This window comes from Pseudonaja textilis, chromosome 2, assembly GCF_049901715.1.
Source record: "Pseudonaja textilis isolate UNSWEBS1 chromosome 2, rPseTex1.2, whole genome shotgun sequence".
NCBI lineage: Eukaryota > Metazoa > Chordata > Lepidosauria > Squamata > Elapidae > Pseudonaja > Pseudonaja textilis.
Window position 1 is genome coordinate 208,439,508 of NC_141991.1, and position 23,153 is coordinate 208,462,660.

Here is a 23,153-nt window from a genome sequence, read left to right on the forward strand (position 1 = left end):
TCACCGAACCATTTGTAACACTGGTTGGATCCCACCCTTGCGTGTTGGCACTTCACAATAAATAAGTGGGTTTTGTGTTGCAGTTTGGGCACTCGGTGCCGAAAAGATTCGCCGTCAATGACCTAGGGCAATCACTCTCTCACCTCTAAGAAGCAAGAAATGGTAAAGCACCCCCAAAATCTTGTCAAGAAAAGTTCAGGCAGCCACCCAGGGTCAACACTGACTTAAAGTCCCCCCACCCTCAAAAATAGAGCAAAGGGAATCAACATCCCCATAGTTAGCTTCTGCTTTTGTGGTCACGCTGGGAACTGGAACACCATGAGAGACAAGTCACCATGGAGTTAGTTTCCTCATTTGGATTCCCATTAATAATTATTACCAATAGAGCCAAGATAGATTATCACACAACTATTCAAATTCACGTTTCCTAAATAGGGAGATTACTGACGGGGGGGGTGGGCACGAAAGGACAATGCTGGATTTTAAGATTATTATTATTATAATACATCAGAGGAGAGATCTCTGGATTCAGACTATTCAGTTTAGTAGCAGCCCACTAATGGAATAGAAAAGATACCAAAATAAATACTGTGAACTGCAACCATCACATCTCAAAAATGCTGCTCCATTGATGGGATTTAACAAAATGTTGTTCACAAACATTTGCAAAACTTTTATTTTCAAAGGATGGAAATAGTTTGGGATGAGCTTGTCCTGCCTAACTTGGAAAAGGCCAAAAGAGTATAATACAAAGTGCTCACTGTCTTTGCCTGATGCAGGGTCCTTCCTTTCCTTCCCATCCAGCAATAATAATCTATAACGGTTTTATTAGATTAACTATGACAGACTTTTTAAAAGAAGAAATCTAAGCTAATAAAAACATTTGTAGATTTGCAGTCTCTTGATATTCCTTCAGTTAGAGAGTTAATTCCTTTAACAAATATAATTCACACGCTAAAATGCTTTTGCCTTTCAGACATTTTAAATATCTCTTGAAGTATTTATTATATTTCAAATACAAATAAAAATTGATCCCATATTTACTATTTTAATCTAAAAGCATTAGATCTGAATACTATCAAATGTCCTATTGTATGCAGATTAGAAAAGTAAACACAGTTTCCCTCAGCTACTTAAATCCACAACTGAGTCAATATTATTGGGGGGGAAACTCACCCACAACATCAAAGAAACTTTAAAGAGCTCTATCGCCCTCTAGTGAGTCAATGCAATGAATTTAGGTCAACGAGTATTGAAACAAATATTATTAGTAAACCCATGTGTTTTAGAATTTAAAACCTAGATTTAATCTTAATTACAAAAAGGTAAAGGTATTTAAGAACATATGAAAACAAGCTGTGTATGATCAATAAAAGCAAGAATTAAATCAAAGAATTTATTTTCAAAGCGAATCATCTTTTTATTCCAAAAAGCAACACACTTTTACAAAAAGCTTTCTACAGTACAATTGTGTTCCAGTTAGCCTTTTTATAATTTAAGCTGCAAATTAACACGCAATGCTACTAATATTTGCAAACAAAATGCTTGCCATAAGTGACACCTAGGGGGAGGGGAAGATCTGCCAATGCTGATAAATCCATTTATTTAGCATGTTTATACTTTACTTTTCAATAAAAAGTAGCTCAGCATTTCTAAAAATTGGTATTTGCAGACTTCCTTTATAGAAGTCAATATGCGAGTGCAATATGAGTGAGTGCAATTTGCTTATCATCAGCATCTGTGTCAATAAAGCATAGATGAGCTTAACAAAGCCGCAGCCAATAATATAAATACCATATTTTGGTTCAAGAATGTATAATGGAGAATTCTGCTTTAGGGTTTTTTTCTTCTTTGAAGCCCAAAATTGCTATCACTATCCATTTATCTTAAGATTTTGACTGAAGATATTCCCATACCATAAGTTAGTAAAAAAAAAATCTTTTCCCCTGAATACAATGTCTCCATTTGCACAATTTCTCTACTACCTCAGCCTCTTGATTCTGGAAATATAAATCAATATCAATATAAGCTATCCCAAAATCAAATTATGTATTTAATCAATCACAATAACAAATAAAGCTATCTACTTCACTATTAGACCTTGAATCAGAAGCTTAGGATATGTGTTGTTGGTGTGTTTGATTTCTTTCTATATTTGTCATTAATCTTTAGTACAATGTATCATGCCATTGGTTATCAGATTCTTAGCCCACAGATGTTTTTGAATCCACATATGTTTTAGGTGTTCAAGTTACAATGGTAGCTACAAATATGTGTAATTTCTTCCAACCTATGAGGAAAAACCCTTGAGGCTACAATATAATAAGAAGGCACATGTAGAGCTGTTCTTTGTAACTTCCAATAAACTTCATAACACAACTGTTCATTTCTCCAGATAGCTAAACGGTATAGGGAACATTATACCATCGATCCATTACTGACACAAGTTTCTGTCTGCCATAATCTAAAATGCTTTCACTTACAACCTTTTAAAAATTTGGACTATATGTAACACTTTGATACTGATCCTAGATTCTTCCATTATCTTTAAGATCAACTACAGGCACACCATTATTATAATAGAAGGATTCTTGATTTAGCTGTTCGCCAAGTTCAAATAGGTAAATATGGAACAGGTGTTCTTGACGATTCTTCTACATCAGCTAATTCTGCTGACTGCCAGGAGTTTGATTTTGACTGGTTCAAAGTTGACTCATCCTTCCGAGGTCAGTAAAATAAGGACCCAGATTGTTGAGGGCAATATGCTGACTCTGTAAACTGCTTGGAGAGGCCTGTAAAGCACTAGGATGTGGTATATAAGTCTAAATGCTATTGCTATATCCGCATATATTTTTTGCATAAACATCCATCAAAGTTTAAATCAAATTGCTTTCCTAAAGCACTGAATTCTCAACTCAATACTCAATAGTTAGGGCAGAACAAGTACAAAATAACCTTCATTCTTTTATATAATTTTAGTAATACCTTGACAGTTGTTTCCTGGTCTTAAAATAGAGGGGACGAAATTTACAATTACAAGATTAATTGTGGGCACTTTCATACAACACTGTTTCATACATCCTTAATCTGTCATAAAATCTGAAGCTGACCCACAATTCTACTGACCTCATATCACCCAAAACACAAAAGGGAATATGATGAACACTCACATGATAATATGTGCAAATAAATGATATTCTACTCACAACCCTGGAGTAACAAAAGTATCTTTATCTCTATTCTACACAAAAGGTAAATCAATTCCTAGCAGTATATATGGTTTCCATTATATATTTGTCTAATAGTTTTTTTAAAAAAAAGTTAGCAGAGAGGAAAGGGAAGTTTTAAAATTGTCGTCATGATTCCATTGTATTTAAAAACTCCAAAGAATTATGAAAGTAAAATAAAACACCAGTATGTCAGCAATTTCCTTAATAAATATAATCAAAGTTGTAACACCATATGCTGGAATTACAAGCGAGCGTTGGTATAAATTCCTCAATAGAGTTTTGCATGTTGCTAAGGTGGCAAAACAATGGATAACAGACCAGTTTCAGGAACAAGACACTGAATCTCAGTTCCACCAATCAGAAAAAAACCACACACAATTGTGCAAAGAAACACTTCAAAAGAAAACACCACCTTTGATATAATTTCCAATGAACCAGAAATAAATCAACTTAGCTTCCCAAAATGAAGCAACACTAAAAGATTAGACCAAAATAGTGTAAATCTTTTGTTCAGAAGTATCCTTATCAGTCTATATTTCAATGGCATATTTAAATTTACATCTTGCTTCTAATATCTGAAGTACAGTGGAAACTTGGGTCGTGACCATAATCCATTCCAGGACTACAGTTGCAATTCGATTTGGTCATGACCAGAAGCACGACCATCTGTGCATGAGCAGACAAAAAAAAAAAAACACCGAAGGGGAAATTTTGCCACGGCAATTTTCAGATTTGCTATGTCGCCACCCGAAGATCTGTTCGCGATCAGAAGCAAAAATTCTGGTCGTCACCTGATTTGGTCGTGAACATAACCTTTCATGACCCGAGGTTCCACTGTATAAAGGCTTAGTGTTGCCCACAACTGCCTGTAGCTGTTGGTGCACACCTATGCTGTGAAGGGGTTGGTGGGTAAGCATAGGTTGCAGATGGCACAGACAGGCTGATGGAAACACCTCCCAAATCCCAACTGTACGTTGTGCAGAGAATGCCCCCTGTCCAGAATGTTAAAGTTCACAGACCTATGAAAGCAACAACTATGCAACCGTCTATGAAAAACAGACACATATTTTCCCTCAGGTGTAGTGCTCGATACTTAATTCATTCGTTATCTCCGAAGCTGCTAGAACACAACTGAAAAAAACAATGTGACAAAACAAGAGCTCTTACCTTTGAATCTTCACTGCTGACTCCAAGTTCTAATACAGCTTGAGGAGATTTTTGTTTTGCCTGCATGGATTGAGCCATCTGAAGGTTAAGTTGCCATCCAACTGTCTCAAGCTACAAAACACGTATCATACTGATTACTAATGTGGTAAGTGAAGTATATCAACACTGCTTAGGAACAATTGTCAGCCAATGAGAGTGAAAGAAAAAGAATTCTACCATCTTTCTTCTCTTTTCTATAACCATCTGCCAGGCTTACTTTTACAATCAGGTTAAAGAACAAATATTACTGGGTTTGTTAACAAACCCAGAATGAAGTGAATTATAATTATCATTGTTATTAAAACCCACAAACCACAAATATTTCTTAAAATCCCAGTTACCATAGATATTAACTCCCAAGGCCATAAAATAAGTGACTAGAGTGAAGCTGTTGTTGAGTAAAGATCTTATTAAATCAGTGGATTTTGTTCCTTAACAGTGCTCCTTACTGATTTGTGACAGTAATAAATAAATAGAAGAGACCCTGATTTCTTAGCCCTAAAACAAAGTTGGATCTTTATATTATGCAGATCATATTGAAATATTTTTATAAATATTTTTAGAAGCTAACATCTCAAAAACGTTCATCATTACTATTATATGATCTGAATCACTTCTTTTGATAAACTGAATTCCAAAGGCAATTAAAAGAATGCACAATTTACAACATATAGGAAAGAAATACATGTTATAAACTAATGCTAAAACCAACAGCAGTGGAAAGCCTAGTGAAAGAAATGCATATGGGTAGAGTGTTTATTTGTGAACAAATGTATATAGAAAAGTAAGATCATCTTGAAATTATTTTTTCATCATAGTTTTCAATGTTTAAGAAAGAACTAAATGTTACTGTACCAATAAAACATGCAGAACAGATACTCGACTTACAACCATTCATTTAGCGACATCTTGAAGTTACAACAGCACTGAAAAACGTGACTTACAATTGGTCTTCACACAACTATAACAGCATCCCCAGGGTCATGTGTTCAAAGTTTGGGCACTTGGCAACTGGAATGTATTCATGACAGTTGCAGTATCCCATGTCAGGCTTCCAAATAATAGATCCATTGCAAGGAAAATTCCAAGGCCGGTAGATTCCTCAATGAATAGTATTGGAAATATCATATTGGCACATATCTAGTGAAAACCAACTCTGAAAGGTCCCATGGTTTTCACCTAATTAAAAGTAAAAGTTTTTCCCCCAATGCCAAACAATCAGTCACATGGCCCAATCAAGGTAACGTCCGCTGGTCAAATGACATCCTTCCTCCGTCCAGGTGTGAGAATGTTCTTGGTTCCCAAGAAAAAGTATTCTGTTTTGACTACACAGCCCCTACTATCTCTAATCCTCCCTCCCTATCCCCTCAGTTCCAGTGTGGTAGCACTGAAGCTCCAAAATGACTTCAGCCAGGCCAGCTTTAGGGTTGATATCCCAGTTACGTGGTCGCTATTTGAGATCTTCAAAACTGACCTCTGACAAGCAAAGGCAATGGGGAAAACCAGCTTCACATAACAACCATGTGATTCACTTAACTGCATTGATTCACTTAAAAAACATGGTAAAAAGATCATAAAGTCAGACATGACTCATTTAAAACCACCTTGTTTAGCAATGGAAATTTTGGACCCAATATGATTGTAAGTGGAGGACTACCTGTATAAAATAGCTGAATTCTTTCAATATGCAACAAATTTATGTTCAATGCTTTGAACTTACATAGACATTCCTACAGAAAAATTAAATGAGTGGAAATCCAGGCAGACATGAAACTAACCAGAACTCTGTTTCATTCAGCTCAGAATTATCAACATAGTACTCAATGGCAGGAAGTTTTAAGGTTTTAAAAGTGGGTCTTTCTCAATCTTATCAAGAGATAGTACTTAATTTGCAATCCTAGATGCTAAACATTCAACTTTATCACTTCATGATGCAAACCAAATGCTGTAGACATACATATAATCTGTCCCTTCATTTTAATCCATAGCTAAATAGATACTGATGGCAGACAGCATATAATTTGTACAAGCTAAAATATATTACTTTGCTTATAACTATACTGGAAAATAAGTTTCTAATCCATGTCATGCTGAAAGAGTTTGCTATTAAGAAATATTTCCCTCACAGCTGAATATTCTTTGATAGATTATTTCATCACTTTTTTTAGCCGAGAACACAAAATACAACATTTACGTTTAATTCATACTGAACTGTAAAAGTACTGGAACAATTACATAACTGATTAAGCAGTCAAAGGAAAGGCATAAAACCTTTTCATAAATTTAATAGTCTTACTTTTTAATGCTTGCTCCCACCCACCCCAACCTCCCGCACCTGGGTTTGGAACTAAGTTATGCTTTTAGAATCCTTGATTAATGAACCCTATGCAGCCTGAATGCGTTATCTATTTATTATATTGAAAGGAAAATTGAATATAATAGACCAATTCAGACCACTTAAGGTACATGATATATGGCCACAGTAATAATTGGACAAGGGATAGAAGTAGAAAGACATGCAAAGAATTAAGCCTTCCAAATAAGAAGTGTTTTCTTAGAAAACAATCATATATTGACATATATAGTAACTACGTATCAGAATCCAGTCTGAAGACTAAGTTTAGAAATGTATTATTCCCCCTTCTAAGTATAATTACAAAACATCAATTGCTTTCCAGAAATGAGTACTTAATAATATAAAATGGAAGAGTGAAGTAGGCAGAGTTTAACTTTAAGAATTATATGTTCTTCCTCCTTTAAAGAATCTGCATACTGCACCACTGGGTAAAAATAGTAGTATGCGTAGACTTAGAATGTCTTTGTTCAGTTATTTGTTTTCTTAAAATCTAAGTGGTGCGCTAATGCATAAAGTACTAGACCATAAAATGTACTTGACCCAGAATCCTTTGAAAGTATGCAGGAACTCTATGTATGTATGTATGTATGTATGTATGTATGTAATGTATGTATGTATAAGAAATGAGAATGTAGCATAGAACCTTAGTATCTAGGGATAATGAAACATATTGTTACTTATAAACTTGTGGATAGTCATAAAAATAAATGATAGCAAAATAAACATCACTTTTCCCAAGCCATAACATTTTAATTGTTCTATATTTCTTATATTTAGCAAAGAACGACTTGCTTCTACCAAAAACAAATTAAGCAGTATAGTACAACAGGATAAGCTATGAATCAGGAAGTTCAAATCTTGCCTCTCTGAAAAACTTTCTATAAGACTTTAAGGAAACTTGCTACTTTCAGGATCATCTTACAGAAGAGCTGTGTTAAACTAATGCAGATCATATTCAACTCCAATTTTAAAATAATAAAAAATCAGCTTTAAAACTGTTAAAATATAATCTTTTATTAAAGCTGTAGAATCTATGTTTTCAGAATTATTTTTCTGGACCAAATGATTTAATGACATTATTTATTGGCAAGATTAGATTCTTTTGGAAACGATACATTACATGCAGCTTGTGCAACCAAACGTGCAACTAAAAAACCCTGATAATTGTTTACTGTTTTGCAGTAATATATGCAGTATGTTGTTTATTCAATATGCCATAATAGAAATAAATAATATGCATTAGTCTAACAGGAGGTACACTTCTCATAACAATTCACGCCTTGAAGAAAACTCAGAACTAAATCAAGACAAATGCAGATGGGAAACAGAAAATATTAAAAAATAATTGTGGCAAGGATAATGATAAAAAAAATGTTAAGGCAGAGGCTCACATACAAAAAAAGAAAAAAATAACCCACCAGCAGAACAAACCACTCCCCAAAATATATGGTGCTGATAAAATTCATCAAGCAACTACTTTAAATTACTGGAGGCCCAACCTTACTCTTCAAGCCTTACACTCTTCTTAGCTTGGCCTACATAAGTAGTCATTGGGTTATGACCGTAATTGGGATCAGAATTTTAAGCAAGCAGTTGTTAAGCAAACCATTATGTGACTGCCACTTAGTCATGGCAGCCCCAGCAACCCAGGTTGCAGTTGTTAGGCCAAGACCACATGGTCGTTGGGTTAGGGACCTATGTTTTTCCTGCCCCCACTCTCTCCCGTCAACTCTCTCTTCAAGTCACCTCACCTGCCTATCTCATATTTCTGCTGTTTTGGCCGGGTTCAATCACCTAACCCTGCTGGCCCCACAGCAGATCCCTGACTGAAAGTCATCTTCTTCCTTCTGCTGTTTGGTCAGGATTCAGGCAATCATCAAGGGACTAGCCCTGCAATGTGTGTGGCAAGTACAACAGAACCCCAGTTGCTGAACAGGTGAAGGCTTTGTAGAAGAATGGCTGGGTCAAGTGAACAGATAAGCCTCTGGATGGCGCTCTATCCTTTGCTGAACCCCCTTTGCTCTGGATAGCCTCTGTTGGTGCTTCATCCTTTGCTGAACAGCCCCTTCCCCCAGCCAGGTCTCCAGAAGCACTTCCAAAATAAACCACAGAGTGCACACCTCCAGGAAACCCTTGTCCCTCCACTTTGTCCAATTCTGCGATCAGCCTCTTGGAAAACACCAGAGAGCATGATGAGCATGCTATGCCTCAACATCCCATTGTGCTCTCCACAGCCTATGGGCTAATGCTTCTGGAATGCAGGGTGCCAAAAAGTCAAAGGTGAGGGAAAGATAGGTGAGTAAGGGGAGTTTAAGTAGAGGCAGTTTACACAGGGCAGGAGAACGTGGTTATGGCACGCTGTGATTGGTCATAAATAATGAGGTCTGGTCAACAAGCAACCAAATCATATGATTATGGGGATGCTGCAATGGCCAGAACATCAAAGACTGGTTATTGGTAGTCATTCAGCCCCATCAGAGTTTCAAACAGTCACTGAACATATGAGAGTAATCTGAGGGATTCTATAAAATTAGAAGTACTGAATGTCTTCAAAGCTTGAAATAATCTACAAATTGCTCCAACTCGAAGCCACATGATTACATTTGATATCTCAAATCAGTTTAAGGGAATACTTTGATTGAATTATTCCTTTGAAGCTCCATGAAGCCCTAAAAGACAATAACCATGAAACATTACAGGAATAATTCAATCTATTTAAGGCTGGTAGCTCCTGAACGATCACATTGCCAGAGAAGAATGGGGTGAGAACGAAAAATCAGACCAGTAATGTTCAGACTCCACTAAACATCCTGCCTTCTCAAGAAAAAGATGCCTCCAAAAAGAAATGTTACATTATATCTGTATAATTTCTTAAAAATGTAAAATACTTAGTTTATTAAGTAAATAAATATTCAATAAGTATGAATAACTCTTATGTATCTAAATTAATAAATGAATGTACTGAACACTGTTTATTGTTATACTAACTTCCACAGAAAAAGCCTACTGGCATTTCCTTTTTGGGGGGAAGATTCACTCTCAGATAATTAATTTACTACTTCTCTGCTAAGTTTACTATTTATCTATGCTTTTCTTTATGTCTATGAGAGATTGTCAATCATCTTGGTCCTGGTTGTCTCAAGAGTACTTTTCAAAAGGCAACTAGACTTTGTTTTTTTCCTTGAAAAATCTTTCACTTCCCATCCAAGAAGGTTCTTCAGTTCTATTCTTTTTTATATTTCCCAGAAGAATCAAGACAGGATGGTTTGTGATACAGTATTTAAAACTTTTACTATGTTAAACAGAAAGCAGTTCAATAAATGCAGCCTCATATTTGGAAGGTGAAATAATGTATCAGTCATATATTTTATGCTAGCACTAAAAAGTTCTGCATTTTATCTGAGCAAGCACAATTTTTTTCCAGTCAGAATTGGTGGTGTCAAAAAAAAATTGAAATTATTTCAACCACTGGACCATACAGTATATCTATAGCTCACTTCATGACCACAATGGAACTGGTAATATTATCATAAAGCGAAAACCATGTATTACAACAGTCTTATATCACTTCCTATTTGGTCATTAAGCGACAAGTCATGACTGCGACTTGCAATTTTACTTTGGTCATAAAGCTGGGATATTTTAACCTTGTTATTTTGAACAGTCACTAAAGTACGCGCTCGGTAAGCAAGAGCTAACTGGAACTCCTATGAAAAGTCTTAACACCTAGTTGCTTATATATAAATCCAGCAAGAGGGAAGGGGAAAACATGCCATAATTAAGATTTTTAAAATCAACAGAATTCAAAATATTACATATTTACTTCAGAGATTTTTATACAGTGTGATGAGAAGATAATCTTACCAGTAGAAAACAGGAAATTATAAATATATCTTTTAAAATGAATAAATAATTTGCTTTGGAAAAGGGCTTCCTAATGCAGTACTTTACAACACTGAAGTGAAACAATCACCATCAAAAGTTGTTTATGGCACAATAATAAAAGTTTCTTGAATTCCACCTTCATTTAATACACTATGAGTCAGCCCATTCTAGTCCTATGTGATGTCACTCCTGCACTTAAAGAAAATGGTAAAAAACAACTTTACTTTTTAGATCTTGGCTCATATCAGGAGCTATTTCTAGTAGTTCTGATACTCCTGACATTAACAGTGCTCTAATTAAGGTGCTAATAGTCCAGGATTTCGTCCAATTAATTTCAAAGCAACTATTAACATGACTTTCAAAATTCTCTCTGCTTGACAGAAATATTTAAAATGTTATACATTGCAGCCACAAACATTTGATGTCAATTACTAACAGAACCCCACTACCCATCCTTCTCCAAAGATACAAACTGCAAGAATGCTCAGTGTTCAAGTTACCATGTAAGAAAAAGCAAAGCTCCAGGATCCTTAATATTGTATGATTGATTCATTCACAGTATCTTCCAATCTAGAAAAAGATATTAGCAGAAGCTATGCAAGCAATTGTTCTTCTTTGCAGCAATCTTTCCACACAATTTTCTATAGCTAGGTTTCCAGCCATACCTTTATTACCTCTTCACACTTCATGCTTCATGTTTTTACCTGCCAGTTACTAAGCATATATCCTTTTGATCAGTGTTTTTCAAACCTGACAATTTTAAGATGTGTGAACTTCAATTCCCAGAATTCTCCAGCAACTATGTGGGAGTCCATACACCTTAAAGTTGCCAAGTTTGAAAAGCACTGCTGTACATATTTTAGACACTTCCACTTCCAAAAACCTCAGCCAGTGTGCGCCTCATGGGAGCACAGGTCTAACAAATATGGAGAACACCAAAATACAGAAGAGTACGCAAGTATGCATTACATGGAAAAACAGTGATTAAGCACCTTCCATTTTGCTCACATCTTCCCAACTCAGTTCATTTACCATCTTAATTATACTTTAACTGCAGCAGAGTTTCTTTTAGAATGTAAGTTTTTTTAACTCTGTACATTCTAATTTCTGTCACCTCTTTAACATATTCTTCTCATGTGCACTTTTTAATTACACATTTTTAAAAAACTGTAAATCTTCAAATAGTGACAACCAATTAAAATAAGACAAGGCACAATGGAGAAAAAGGTCCTCAGCAATAAAAGAGAAACCATTCACCAGTTCATACTGCACAGCATGCCTCACTCTAATTGTATATCTCACTTCCACTTTTAAAGGACATAATGGTTCACCAGGGTGCATTCAAATTTACTTTTTCATATCAGGAGAGCTGATTTTTCATTATATATGGTCCAAACTTTGATTTAAACAAATTTTGGGAAACTTTTAAACCCTGTTTCAAACCACAGTTTGTCTTAAACTATGATCATGTATGTCAGGCCAATGGAAAAACTAAGCTAAATAATGATTTAGGATTACATCCTAATCATTCCAGAGTTTGTGAAGTATCTCACTTCTGTGAGATATTCAACCAATAATTAAACTATTTAAAACAATATGCAAAAACCACCCCTTTATAGAAATTGTTTCAGTGTCTTACTTGATTAATATAAGGTTTTATTTATATTAGGAGAGAATTTTATTCAATAGAAAAAATCTGCTATAAATAAAATAAGGAAACCTTCTAATATCATAAATATGACACAATTATTTCTTTTAAGCATAATATTAAACATAACATAGATATTTTTATATTCCTTGGCTCTTACTAATAAAATAGAGTTTTTTTTCAAGAGAAATTTTGGTACATATAGTTATTGCTGGAAATGATACTCATTTGCTACAACTCTGACCAATCTTGTCTGTGCTTAGAAAAAAAACACTATTTCCCTGATTATTTAATGTATTGCACAAATTTCAATCATAATTTACCTTATGTGGTGACAAAATTCTTTGTCTAAACTTTTCCACAATTTCTGGACCTGCAACTGCCCATGTGGTAACAAATACTTCTATTTTATCATGATTCAAGTTAGAATGCTGCAGCTGCTGTTGTAAAATAGTGTGTTTCAAATTGTGATAAATGGCCTGTAAAAAAAAAGATATTCAAAGCATTGTACATACTTCCATAAATGTTATATTAAATGACAATTATGAAGAACCCAGGGAACACTGAACAAGTGTTATCCACTGTGCAAATGTGATCTTGGATTTCTAGTAACAATAGAAGCATAGGACTGAAAAATGGATATTATTCATTAATAAAATGATCATAGAATAATATCCCTGAAACAAAAAGGCTAGTTCTAAAATAAAAGAAAACTGATTCAGTGAGGACAAAATTATTTATATAGCGTATCTAGCAGTCTGGAAATTATTACTAAAATATGACATGTAAAACCAGAGACTATGTGACTTGTCCATCTCTTCAAGTAATTCAAAGAAAGAGATTCCAATGCTATTATTTTTCTTTTTTATTTGCTTGAATCTCATGTGCTGCATAGATCATGGCTATGATCTATGCTAAGCCATGGATTAAGACACAGCAGTTAAAGGTTTGCTTTACATCTTAAGCTATAAAAAAATAGTTGAAACAACAGTGATTGGATTCACAGGTCTAATGACCTTTCTCTGTTTCTGGCTTATCATGTTGCATGAATTCAGCCAATCATCGCAAGCCTCACACATACAGAATTATATCAGCAATCTAAGAAACAAGAAGCTTGCATTCTTGCATAGCTATATATTTCAACCATATATCATTATAATATACAGTTCAATCCAAATCGTATTTTCTTAGAAGTTCAATTGTGAGCAATATACTTTATATAATAAATTTTAAGACTGCAGCAATAATTCTTCAATGTATAGTGATGGTCTCTACTTTATTTCCAGGACATTCTTTTTTTAAAAAAAACTAGTCATTTGAAGCACTATCTTTTAATGTCAAACTTTTAAAAAAATATTTACAAAGGTATCAAAATTATAACATTAAAAAGTGGATACCTGTTCCAAAATGAACGTTATGGTTTCAAGTGCAAGATGAAGGTCTTGTTTTTCTATTGAGAATGCAGCTTGAAGTTTTTCTTCCTCTTCTTCTGTGAAAGTACTCTCTGTCTGAAATTTGTAAAAACTCTCCAGTTTAATTTTTTAAAAATAAGGAAATTGTTTAAATGATTGCACCATGCACCATTCCCTACCTGCTGCTTGAGGTAAATATGAAAAGAATAAAAAGAATCAAATGCAAACTTAAATACAAAGGCAAAGAGTTACCTGAAAATATGAATAAATTTCCTTAGCTAGCAATTTTTCTTGCAAAGTCACCAGGGGGAAAAAGGTGTGTTCTCTAATGTTCATAAATAAATAGTGAGACCCAAGGAGAACAGAATGCTTCACACCAATGTCATTTGTGCTGATTTGACTCTTTGTAGATAAGGAAGCCTCCCAATTTACCTTCTTTAATGTCTAACTTCTTTGACTAAAATATTGTTGTCTATATTGAATTCTTTATTTATATAAAAGTGTTTCCTGCAGCCCTCTGCCACTTATGATCAATGGTAGCTAAACAATGGTACAATTGTCATTCAGATGTAAAAAATAAAAAACTGCAATATAAAATAAACAAAACACTGCTTCCACACAAAAAAATATGCCTTTTCATTTTTTTCCCAATAATTGTTTTATTACATTAAGAGATACAAATAATATATCAGGAATACAACTATTAGCTGAATACAATAGAATTTTTTGTAATGTAAACTAAAATTGTTAATATTATGACAATTTAGATAAGGCTTTAAAAAGTTGTACAAGGGATGTTAAATGCAACTCTTGATACCAGAAAAGGAGGACCTCTTTCAGTTTAATTGACGCCAGATAGATTACAGCTATCATTTTTAGTTTTAGAATTATTGTACCATACTATAAACTTGGAATGGCATGTGTTGAAGAAATACCTATCTCCTACAGTATATGCCCAGCCAATTCAATCTGGAAGGGTTAGTGCATTAGTGGGAACCATCAATTAAACAATGCCACCTATCATGACCCTGGAAACATACAGTATATTTTCTGTAACAGCACCTGCCCTCTAGAATGAGATTCCCCCAAGATCCCAACAGCCTCCGCCCTGCTGAGATTTTGAATGACATGGAAGACCTGACTCTTCACCCAGGCTTTAGACAAGGATGACCAAAGCCTTCCTTTGTTCTCCTTTGTTCCCATCTGATCTTGTCATTCTGCCATCTTTACTCTTTTTTCTTGCTTTTAATATGTTAAGCAGCTTATAAACTGTCCAGCGTCACTGAAAGTCAGGCAGGATATAATTATTAGTCTCCCTAATGACTCATAATTACCATTTAATGAGACAGAAGTTGATTTGATGTTTGAACAAGATTTTTATTTTTATCCTATTTTAATGAAAAATAGATTAAAAGAATGTCAAGCCTACTCTGAAGCAGAATTCACTGTTATAATCATTTTACAATCTCATTCCCTTATCAGAGAATCCTTCAGAGATGTAAACTATGCCCAAAATTTATTGGCCCACATGGCTACTTGTAGCATTCTCGCAAATGAAGTTCATATATTTGGAAGCTGCCCAGATAATATTGGGTTGTTTTCACTTTCTATACCAACCTTTATGTGAAGCTTCTGAAGAATGCGGAAGAGAAGGCGGGAGAATCTGCCTGTATCCAGAGCATTGATCAAGGTCACAGCTTTTTGAACTCTTAAAAAGAAAGAAATTAAAATTTAAAAAGCAAGTCACCTACAGGTAGATAACAGCAGATATGTGAATTTATCTCCTTCTCAGCTTTTACCAAGTTGTCAAATAGCAATTCAATATTAAATGAAGTAAACTGATTGCATTTTAGGGCAATCTGAAACCCTCCAGCCAACCTCCAGGAAACAGAAGTCAGGTGATTCCAACTTTCCTTATTGGGCTTGCAAAGAAAAAACAAGGGCAATGACTTATTTTAAAACAAGCACCTTCAGAAGTCTGATGGACATCCACAGAGCCAACTGCTAAGCCAGTGTTTCTCAACCTTAGCAACAGCCGGTAAAATTGAACAGCCCTCTCTCAACAGAGGGGGAGGGATACAACATCGTCTATAGCCAATCTACAACACAATCCTTTCAACAGTTCCAAGAAGGCTCCACACCCATTTGCAATACTCAGGTGACCCCGATGCCAGATAAACCTCCAGGTAGCCTTAACTTTCTAAACGCAAATGCAAAGAATGCAAATGACCAGCTGTATGCAAGGAGTGTAAATCCTTCCATTTCCCACCATCCAGTCAGAGTTGAAGAAGCTTCTTGGATGAAAAGTGAAATGTCTTCAAAGAAAAAGTCCAGTTCCCTCTTGGAAAAAAATGCACCTTTGGGGCAATCATGATTGAGAATCGCCATAGACATTTAAACCTTAGCAAAGCTCTGCAGGCTTTGCGTCCCACAATTCAGGAATTTAAGGTCCACACATTTCAAAGTTTTAAGAGCTAAAAAATGCTGCGCTCAGAAAATATGATGACAAGGCCAGGAAGCCCCTTCTTATAAAGTCAGAAATGATTTTGCATGGGTTCCTTATTCCCCCTTTGCAGCCTCCGCCGCTGCAGCATTTTTTTCTTTGCTCCTTAGTCCAAGCGTTAACATTGAAAGAAAAGCTCGCCTCCTCCCCCGTCTACATTTTAGTCTGCATCACTTATTGGCATTATTTTTAAAGTGCGTCTCCTATCCAAACGCAGCCGAGATGGTATTAACCCACAGCTCCTTATAGGCAAGAGAGGAAAACACCAGAACACTATCGCCCTTACCTTTCCGTATTCGGGATAACCATAGGCGCCGCCATTTTGAGCGCCGTCAATCACGCCAGCCCCTTTCCCTGGAAAGCCAATCAGCGGCTCAAAAAGCTTGGTCCCGGAAAAGCTAATCCCAGCGGCGCAAGACAGGCAAGCTCCGCCTTTCGCCTTCTCTGGGTACTAATCGCCAAGGTCCGTGTAGTGTGGAGTTGCTGCTGCTGCTGGTGAGTAGTACATGAGCATGCGCGTGGAAGCTCTGGTCTATCGTTCCATAATGATGGGTCATTGCCCAAAAGATTAATGTGTATTCATTTCCGAGGTACGTGACTCGGAACATGACACTTTTTGGGAAGAATATTCACAGCAAAGCAGGACAAATTTGGAGATCCCCTACAGCGGTGCCACTCTGCAGATTCTCTTTTAGGTGCGTATCTTCAGATGCTGGAGCAAGTCAGAAACTGCAAAAGATACTTTGATTTTGCTTCTTGTAAAAAAAACAAACCACAAAACCACTTTTTTGTAATTACCAATTGCTAACAAACAGATTGGTTGCATCTTGTCGCTGGACTTTTTGTCAAAAAGGAATGATTAAAGTGCCTTTTACCTTCTTTGTGTGTGCTGTGAACAAGGTTTTGCAGTTTTGGGCTAAGGCACAGTAGGCACCGTCCTAGGTGTTCATGCGTCCCTTCTTCAAAAAAGAAAGTATTCTAAAAATGAAATGTTCACGTTGGCAAGAAGTAATGCCCTCAGATTGGCCTAGAGGCACCATAAACCTTTGAATCACCACTGATTGTGAATCAAGTTTTATTCACTGACTTAATGATGAACTGTACTGTAGTCCAGTACCCTGCACATTAGCATAAAATATGTCATCTACATTTTTGCCCTCATCTTGCCTCTATTGCTTTTTTCTAGACTACCAAGCACTGACATTTTTCCTAAGAACAAAGCTCTCCTTGACTGAGCTAAAGTGCTGTGCTATATCTTTGAGCCGATAGAAAATTATGCCAGCATAACATTTTGTTGTTGTAACCACAACAACAATGGGACATGGGATTTCCAGACACAAAGTTTTAAATGATGCTAATATAAATTTGCAGAGCACTCAAGGAAAGGAATTCTCAATCCTCCAGCATTTTTTTTCTCTCCCCAGCTGGCAGGAAACATTCACTAATCACTCTCCTTAAAATTGAGTTCTTTGCACAATGGGGAGAAGCAGATTTAGCTACCTGTCAAACTCATGAGTTTGACAAATGCAAGTGTTTTGTAAAAGTGTATTTAAAAGGTTTTGGAGACAAGGCTACAGATGTTCCAGAATACCACTGAAACCATAACCATTCTAACTATCAGCTGGTAGTCAGCCTTCCTTTGTATATACCTCTGCAAAACATTCTGCAAACAGAGCAAGTTTTGATATTCTGTATAAATCTGCAGTTCACAAATATTAATCATGAAAAAGTGATTGCTCAAGCCTTACAGCTTCAAAGACATGAAACTCAAGGGAAAGAGATGGGCAGAAAAAGGGGGAAAAATAGTTCTTGCCAATTTTTCAAAGTGCCTTTAAGATTATAAACTAGGCTCAAAACAGTTCAAAATGTTTATTCTCTTTTCTCTGTCCATCTCTTTCTCTTGAGATCCATATCTTTAATACTGTAAACCTTGGGCAATCTGTTCTTTTTTCTTTCACTATTTAGTTGGAGGAAATACTACATTTGCCCAAGAAAAGCATTTAACTCCCCAGTGCCACTGTATTTGTGGCTATGTAGTACTAAATAATTCCAGATAAATTTATCTGATAATTTCAGATTAATGCCAGGTCAGTGTAGAAGTGCTTTAATCTTGAACATGTATATCTAACTAACCCCAATTTATCTTAATGGAGTTTATCTGAAGTAGATTTGTTTAGGAGTGTAAAATTGCCCTAGATCAAAGGTGATCTGAGGTTCTCCAGATGTTATTGACTCTAATTTCTGGCAGTTTTAATATTTCCAGTGGTGAGGGTTACGTTGTGGGCTATAGAGAAACAAGTGAGGAAAACAAGTTTCAATCCTGTTTCTTTTTAAAGCAAAGAACACTGAACAAATTATTTTTTTCTGTATGTGTTCTTATTAAGGACTATTTACTACAATTCAATTCCCCAGGTAAAAGATAAGATCTCCAGTTGAACTCCACTCTGACTTGAAGCAACAGTAACTAGCATGGCCTTTGGTTAGGGATCCTGAGTGTTGTAGCTTGGAAACATTTGGGGGTCATTAGTTCCTCAGTGCTGTCATAGAAGATAGCATTTGTTGAATCTGTTTATCCTTTAGAGCAGGGGTCCCCAACCACTGGGCCGCGGACCGGTACCGGTCCATAGAACATTTCCTACCAGGCCGCCGGTTTGCTGGGTGCCGCCATCTTGTTTGACGAGAAAGTGCTTCCGGGCGAGCTTTTCTGGTTGGAAAGCGGCGTTTGGGTCCTGAAGGAATCCTCGCGCCTTAGTTTCATCGAAGGGGGGGGCTTCGAACGAAACTAAGGCGCGAGGATTCTTTCAGCACCCAAGGCAAAGCAAGCCGAGTGACCGTCCCGAAGCCGTCCCGAAGAGAAGCCCATCGACAAAGGTACAAAGGAGGAGTTGAAGGTGGCGGGGAGAAGCAAGGGACGGCTGGCTGGCCGGTCGCTCGGCCCGCCTTGCCTTGTCATGCGTGCTGATGCCGGTACCATGCCGCGGATCATTTTGTGATGCCGGTACCGGGCTGTGGCATAAAAAAGGTTGGGGGCCACTGCTTTAGAAGGAGCAATACTTCGTCTGATCATTTATGACAGCTTTCTCCAATATTGATCATTCTATATATACCCCCATTATCTTCATGTTCTGTTTTCAATAGTGTTTAGTCATGATGGCTTTGCGCCTTATGAAATCTTAAGTTTTCCAGCTAAGAAAAGCTTTTTTAGGATAACTGCTTTGGTATTTTTCATTGAAAGAAAAGAATCAACCCATGAGTGAGGAAACATAAACATGAGCATCTACTGCTATGACTTTCTTGGCCATCTTTTTCATGTTAGCAGGATAACTTTTGCAGCAATTGTTTTTTGTTCCCTGTGATACAAGAATGTGACAGGAATAAGGTGTCTTACACAAATTGACCAATTCATATAATGTTATAAGGAGAGAAACCAGAAAGAGGGGCAGGGCTGATACCAGTATCTTCATTCTCATTCTCTATTCACAGAACAATCCCTGAATTTGCCTATACAATTGTTGGTAGAAAAATCCTTCTGGGTTCAATTCCAAGTGAGGAAAAAGACACTGGAAACATGGAGGTTATTTGGAAAGATAGTTTAATGATGGACAGCAGGACCACATGACCTGGAGCTCCAAAGTAAAAAGGAAGGATGATTACATGCTTCAAGGTGAGAAGAGAAGGTCAAGAAGGGCTGAGAGTGCCTGGGTTTTATGACCTTTGTTGGGATTTGAATTGAAGCTTGTTTCTAATTGGTTGTCAGACTCCCATGGGGCCATGGCTGGGGGGGGGGGCAACTCTGTAAGTTCTCCTGAGTTCCAGGCTTGATTGAGCCTTGCTGGATGATGATGCACTGAAAAGGGCTTTTGGCAATTGCTATAGTTTTACCTGGAGATCTTTGTTATGTAAAGTATTCTGGCCCAGGCCTTAATGGCCCACCCATTATCAAAGGTGGGGGTGAGTTTCTGCTCTTGAGTTTCTACTCTTTTTAGGGGAAATATTCTGCCTTTTTAATATTTCCCAGGATATTTCATTTTTCTAGGAGAAGTGTGGGTGCTAATTTCCTACACTATAAATCTGCTTTTTCTTGGGGCTCTAAACTTCAGCAGGGTAACGTACTCTCCTTTAATCGCATAGAAAAACCTTCACATCTACTAGATTTGAGATGCCCATTGTGTTTATAGGGTCAATATTTTCAAGAACAGCCTCTTTTCTGAACAGATTTTCAAAAAAATGTCAGCTAAAGCAGGGGTCCCCAACCACCGGGCCGCAGACTGGTACTGGTCCGTGGAACATTTCCTACTGGGCCTCCGGTTTGCTGGGTGCCGCCATCTTGTTTGACGAGAAAGTGCTTCCGGGTGAGCTTTTCCGGTTGGAAAGCGGTGCTTGGGTGCTGAAAGAATCCTCGCGCCTTAGTTTCATCGAAGTGGGGGGCTTCGAACGAAACTAAGGCACGAGGATTCTTTCAGCACCCAAGGCAAGGCGAGCCGAGCGACCATCCCGAAGCCGTCCCGAAGCGAAGCCCATCGACAAAGGTACAAAGGAGGAGTTGAAGGTGGCGGGGAGAAGCGGGGGATGGCTGGCTGGCCGGTCACTCAGCTCGCCTTGCCTTGTCATGCATGCTGTTGCCAGTATCGGGCTGCAGATCATTTTGTGATGCTGGTACCGGGCCATGGCACAAAAAAGGTTGGAGGCCACTGAGCTAAAGTACGCATTTTCTCCAGGATTTTCAGAAGGGGATCATGACAAATGACGGAAACCTCTGGATTGAATTCCTAACTAGTGTAAGATCTGATCAAACAGGAAATGCATACGCAACGCCTATTTCTTTTATAACCTTAATTCCTATCAGGCTGCTAAATAAAAGTTCTAGATATCTCAGCTTTTTGGCTAACATCAAATATGTAAGTTATTTTGCATAATATCATCCTATTAATATGCCCATTATGGAAGCCATCTCATTTTTATAATTTTTTAAAGTTATTAAAATACTGTATAAAAAGAAGAAAAGGATTGTACTGTACTAACATTCTGTTAAAAATTTAACCTTGTATTTTATTAAAGCCTTCTAAATTCTCAAAAGTGTTTTATAGAAGTACTGCCTTCTTTCTCTTATACTGTATATGTAAGATCGAATGTCAGAAGATGTTTTGTGTTCCATCCCAAAAGACTGAACTAAACAACTAGTAAATAATATTTATATATTTTAAATTCATCCTACAATATTTAAAACAAGAAATAATGGCCCTTTCAGAAAAATGAAAATGGTGAAGTTTCTTTAAAAGTATGTATATGTTATGAATAGACAGTGATTTCTCAAGACTGGGAATATCAGTTAACTTAACGTTAAACACATAGAATCTGGTTTTTTTTTTAAAAAAAAAAGTCAGCCAGCTCATTTTCTGAAAATTCTTTGATTCCAAATTCCTAAAATGTAGAATTGGGAATACAGAATGTGTTCATTTGAGAACTACAAATTTAAGCATTCTCTTTGTTACAAACTTATCCAGACTCAAAAAGGTATCTGGACTATATCTTGAAATATTTGTCATGGCAGCATTCCAATTTCACCTGATTTTTCAGAAAGGAATTCTTAATCAGATCTCTAGTTTCATTTGGAGATATAGCTTATATTTAATTCATCATTCTTTCTATTTTTTTTTATTTTACATATTATTTACGAAAGTCTTCAAAGGATGTGATCTATGCATTTTCTAGCATAATTGTGCAAGCAGAGTATGATAAATATAAAGTATAAAGAGCTTTTCCTTCTTGATTGTTGATGGGTAAGAGTTATAAACAGTAGGGCAGGCTAGACTTATTTCCCCTCGAATAATGAAATGGGATCATTTGGCATTCTGACCAGGAAAATCAGAATCTGTCACTGAAACCCAGAATAATGCTTACTAGTCAAAATCTGGTATACAAACTACTGTACTAGACAACATGAAGCCATAGGCCAGCCTGCTGTAATAGTTCATCTTTCTAAAATATTGCAGATATGATATAATGCACTATGCTTTCCATAAATGTGTAAGATCACATTGTGATGGTTAGGATGATGCCACAATGATTATATGTCAATATCACAGTATTTCTGGACATTCAATGTGTCACAGAGACCTAACAAATCATAAAAATCATACAAATTAAGTAATTTGGCTTGGATTAGCGCAGAAGTTTCCCCACTGCAATGATTCCAGCTATGGTTCATATAAGTACTTCTCTTAGAAAATGTCAACCAAATGGATTTGCTTCCAGTGAGGAATGATGTTGGATTTACAGTATATGTTTTATCAAGCCATGATTTACCTAACCAATCATTCAAAACTGGGTGGGTTCACCTACAAAATGATAAGACATAATACAACATAGTAAGGTAAAATCAAACCACATCATAGATTATTGATGCAACGCTGAAAGCAACTTAGATGTTTTACTTTGAAAGAAAATGAGTTTTCCACAATCTCTTAAACTGATAGTATTTATTTCTATAAATGATTTTCTTACATGAATATTGTTTCATTTAATTACAGATAAATAAATGCTAAACTGTTTAAGCTACTTGTTTTTTCTCGGTGTAAGATGTATAGGCTTGATATAGTTTATAGCAGGGGTGGGCAAACTACGGCCCGCGGGCCACTTCCGGCCCGTTGGTCTGTCCAATCCGGCCCGCCCCTGAAAAAAAATCGCTGAGCGTGGCGTATTGCCCTGTGCCGCGTGGCCCCCAAAGCTGCAAAACAGTGCGGAGCGCTCTCGGGGTAGGAAAGAAAAGAAGAACTTTGCAAAGGCCTCGGCTGGGAGTTCGAAATCACCTTCAAGTGTGACCTCTCCGAAGGTGAGTCCCTGCCGATCCCCCTTTTTTTTCCGGGGCTTCCAGGCTTAAACTTTGCAAAACCGCCAAGGAGCGGGAAGGGTT

General features: G+C 36.6%; 1 protein-coding gene across 2 annotated transcripts in view; it reads right to left on the minus strand.

Moving 5' to 3' along the window:
- Positions 1 to 16,746, minus strand: part of COMMD10 (COMM domain containing 10) — a 59,524-nt gene extending 42,778 nt beyond the window's left edge. Inside the window, exons 1-5 of one of the 2 annotated variants that reach the window (XM_026720251.2) lie at positions 16,527 to 16,746; positions 15,355 to 15,445; positions 13,723 to 13,833; positions 12,649 to 12,804; positions 4,398 to 4,508 (exon numbers count right to left, since the gene is read on the minus strand). In XM_026720251.2, the coding sequence (XP_026576036.1) occupies positions 4,398 to 4,508; positions 12,649 to 12,804; positions 13,723 to 13,833; positions 15,355 to 15,445; positions 16,527 to 16,561 (504 nt within the window). In that variant the 5' untranslated portion in view covers positions 16,562 to 16,746. The remainder of the gene's footprint in view (positions 1 to 4,397; positions 4,509 to 12,648; positions 12,805 to 13,722; positions 13,834 to 15,354; positions 15,446 to 16,526) is intronic. The other variant, XM_087926928.1, reaches the window with a different exon arrangement.
- Positions 16,747 to 23,153: the final 6,407 nt, after the last annotated feature.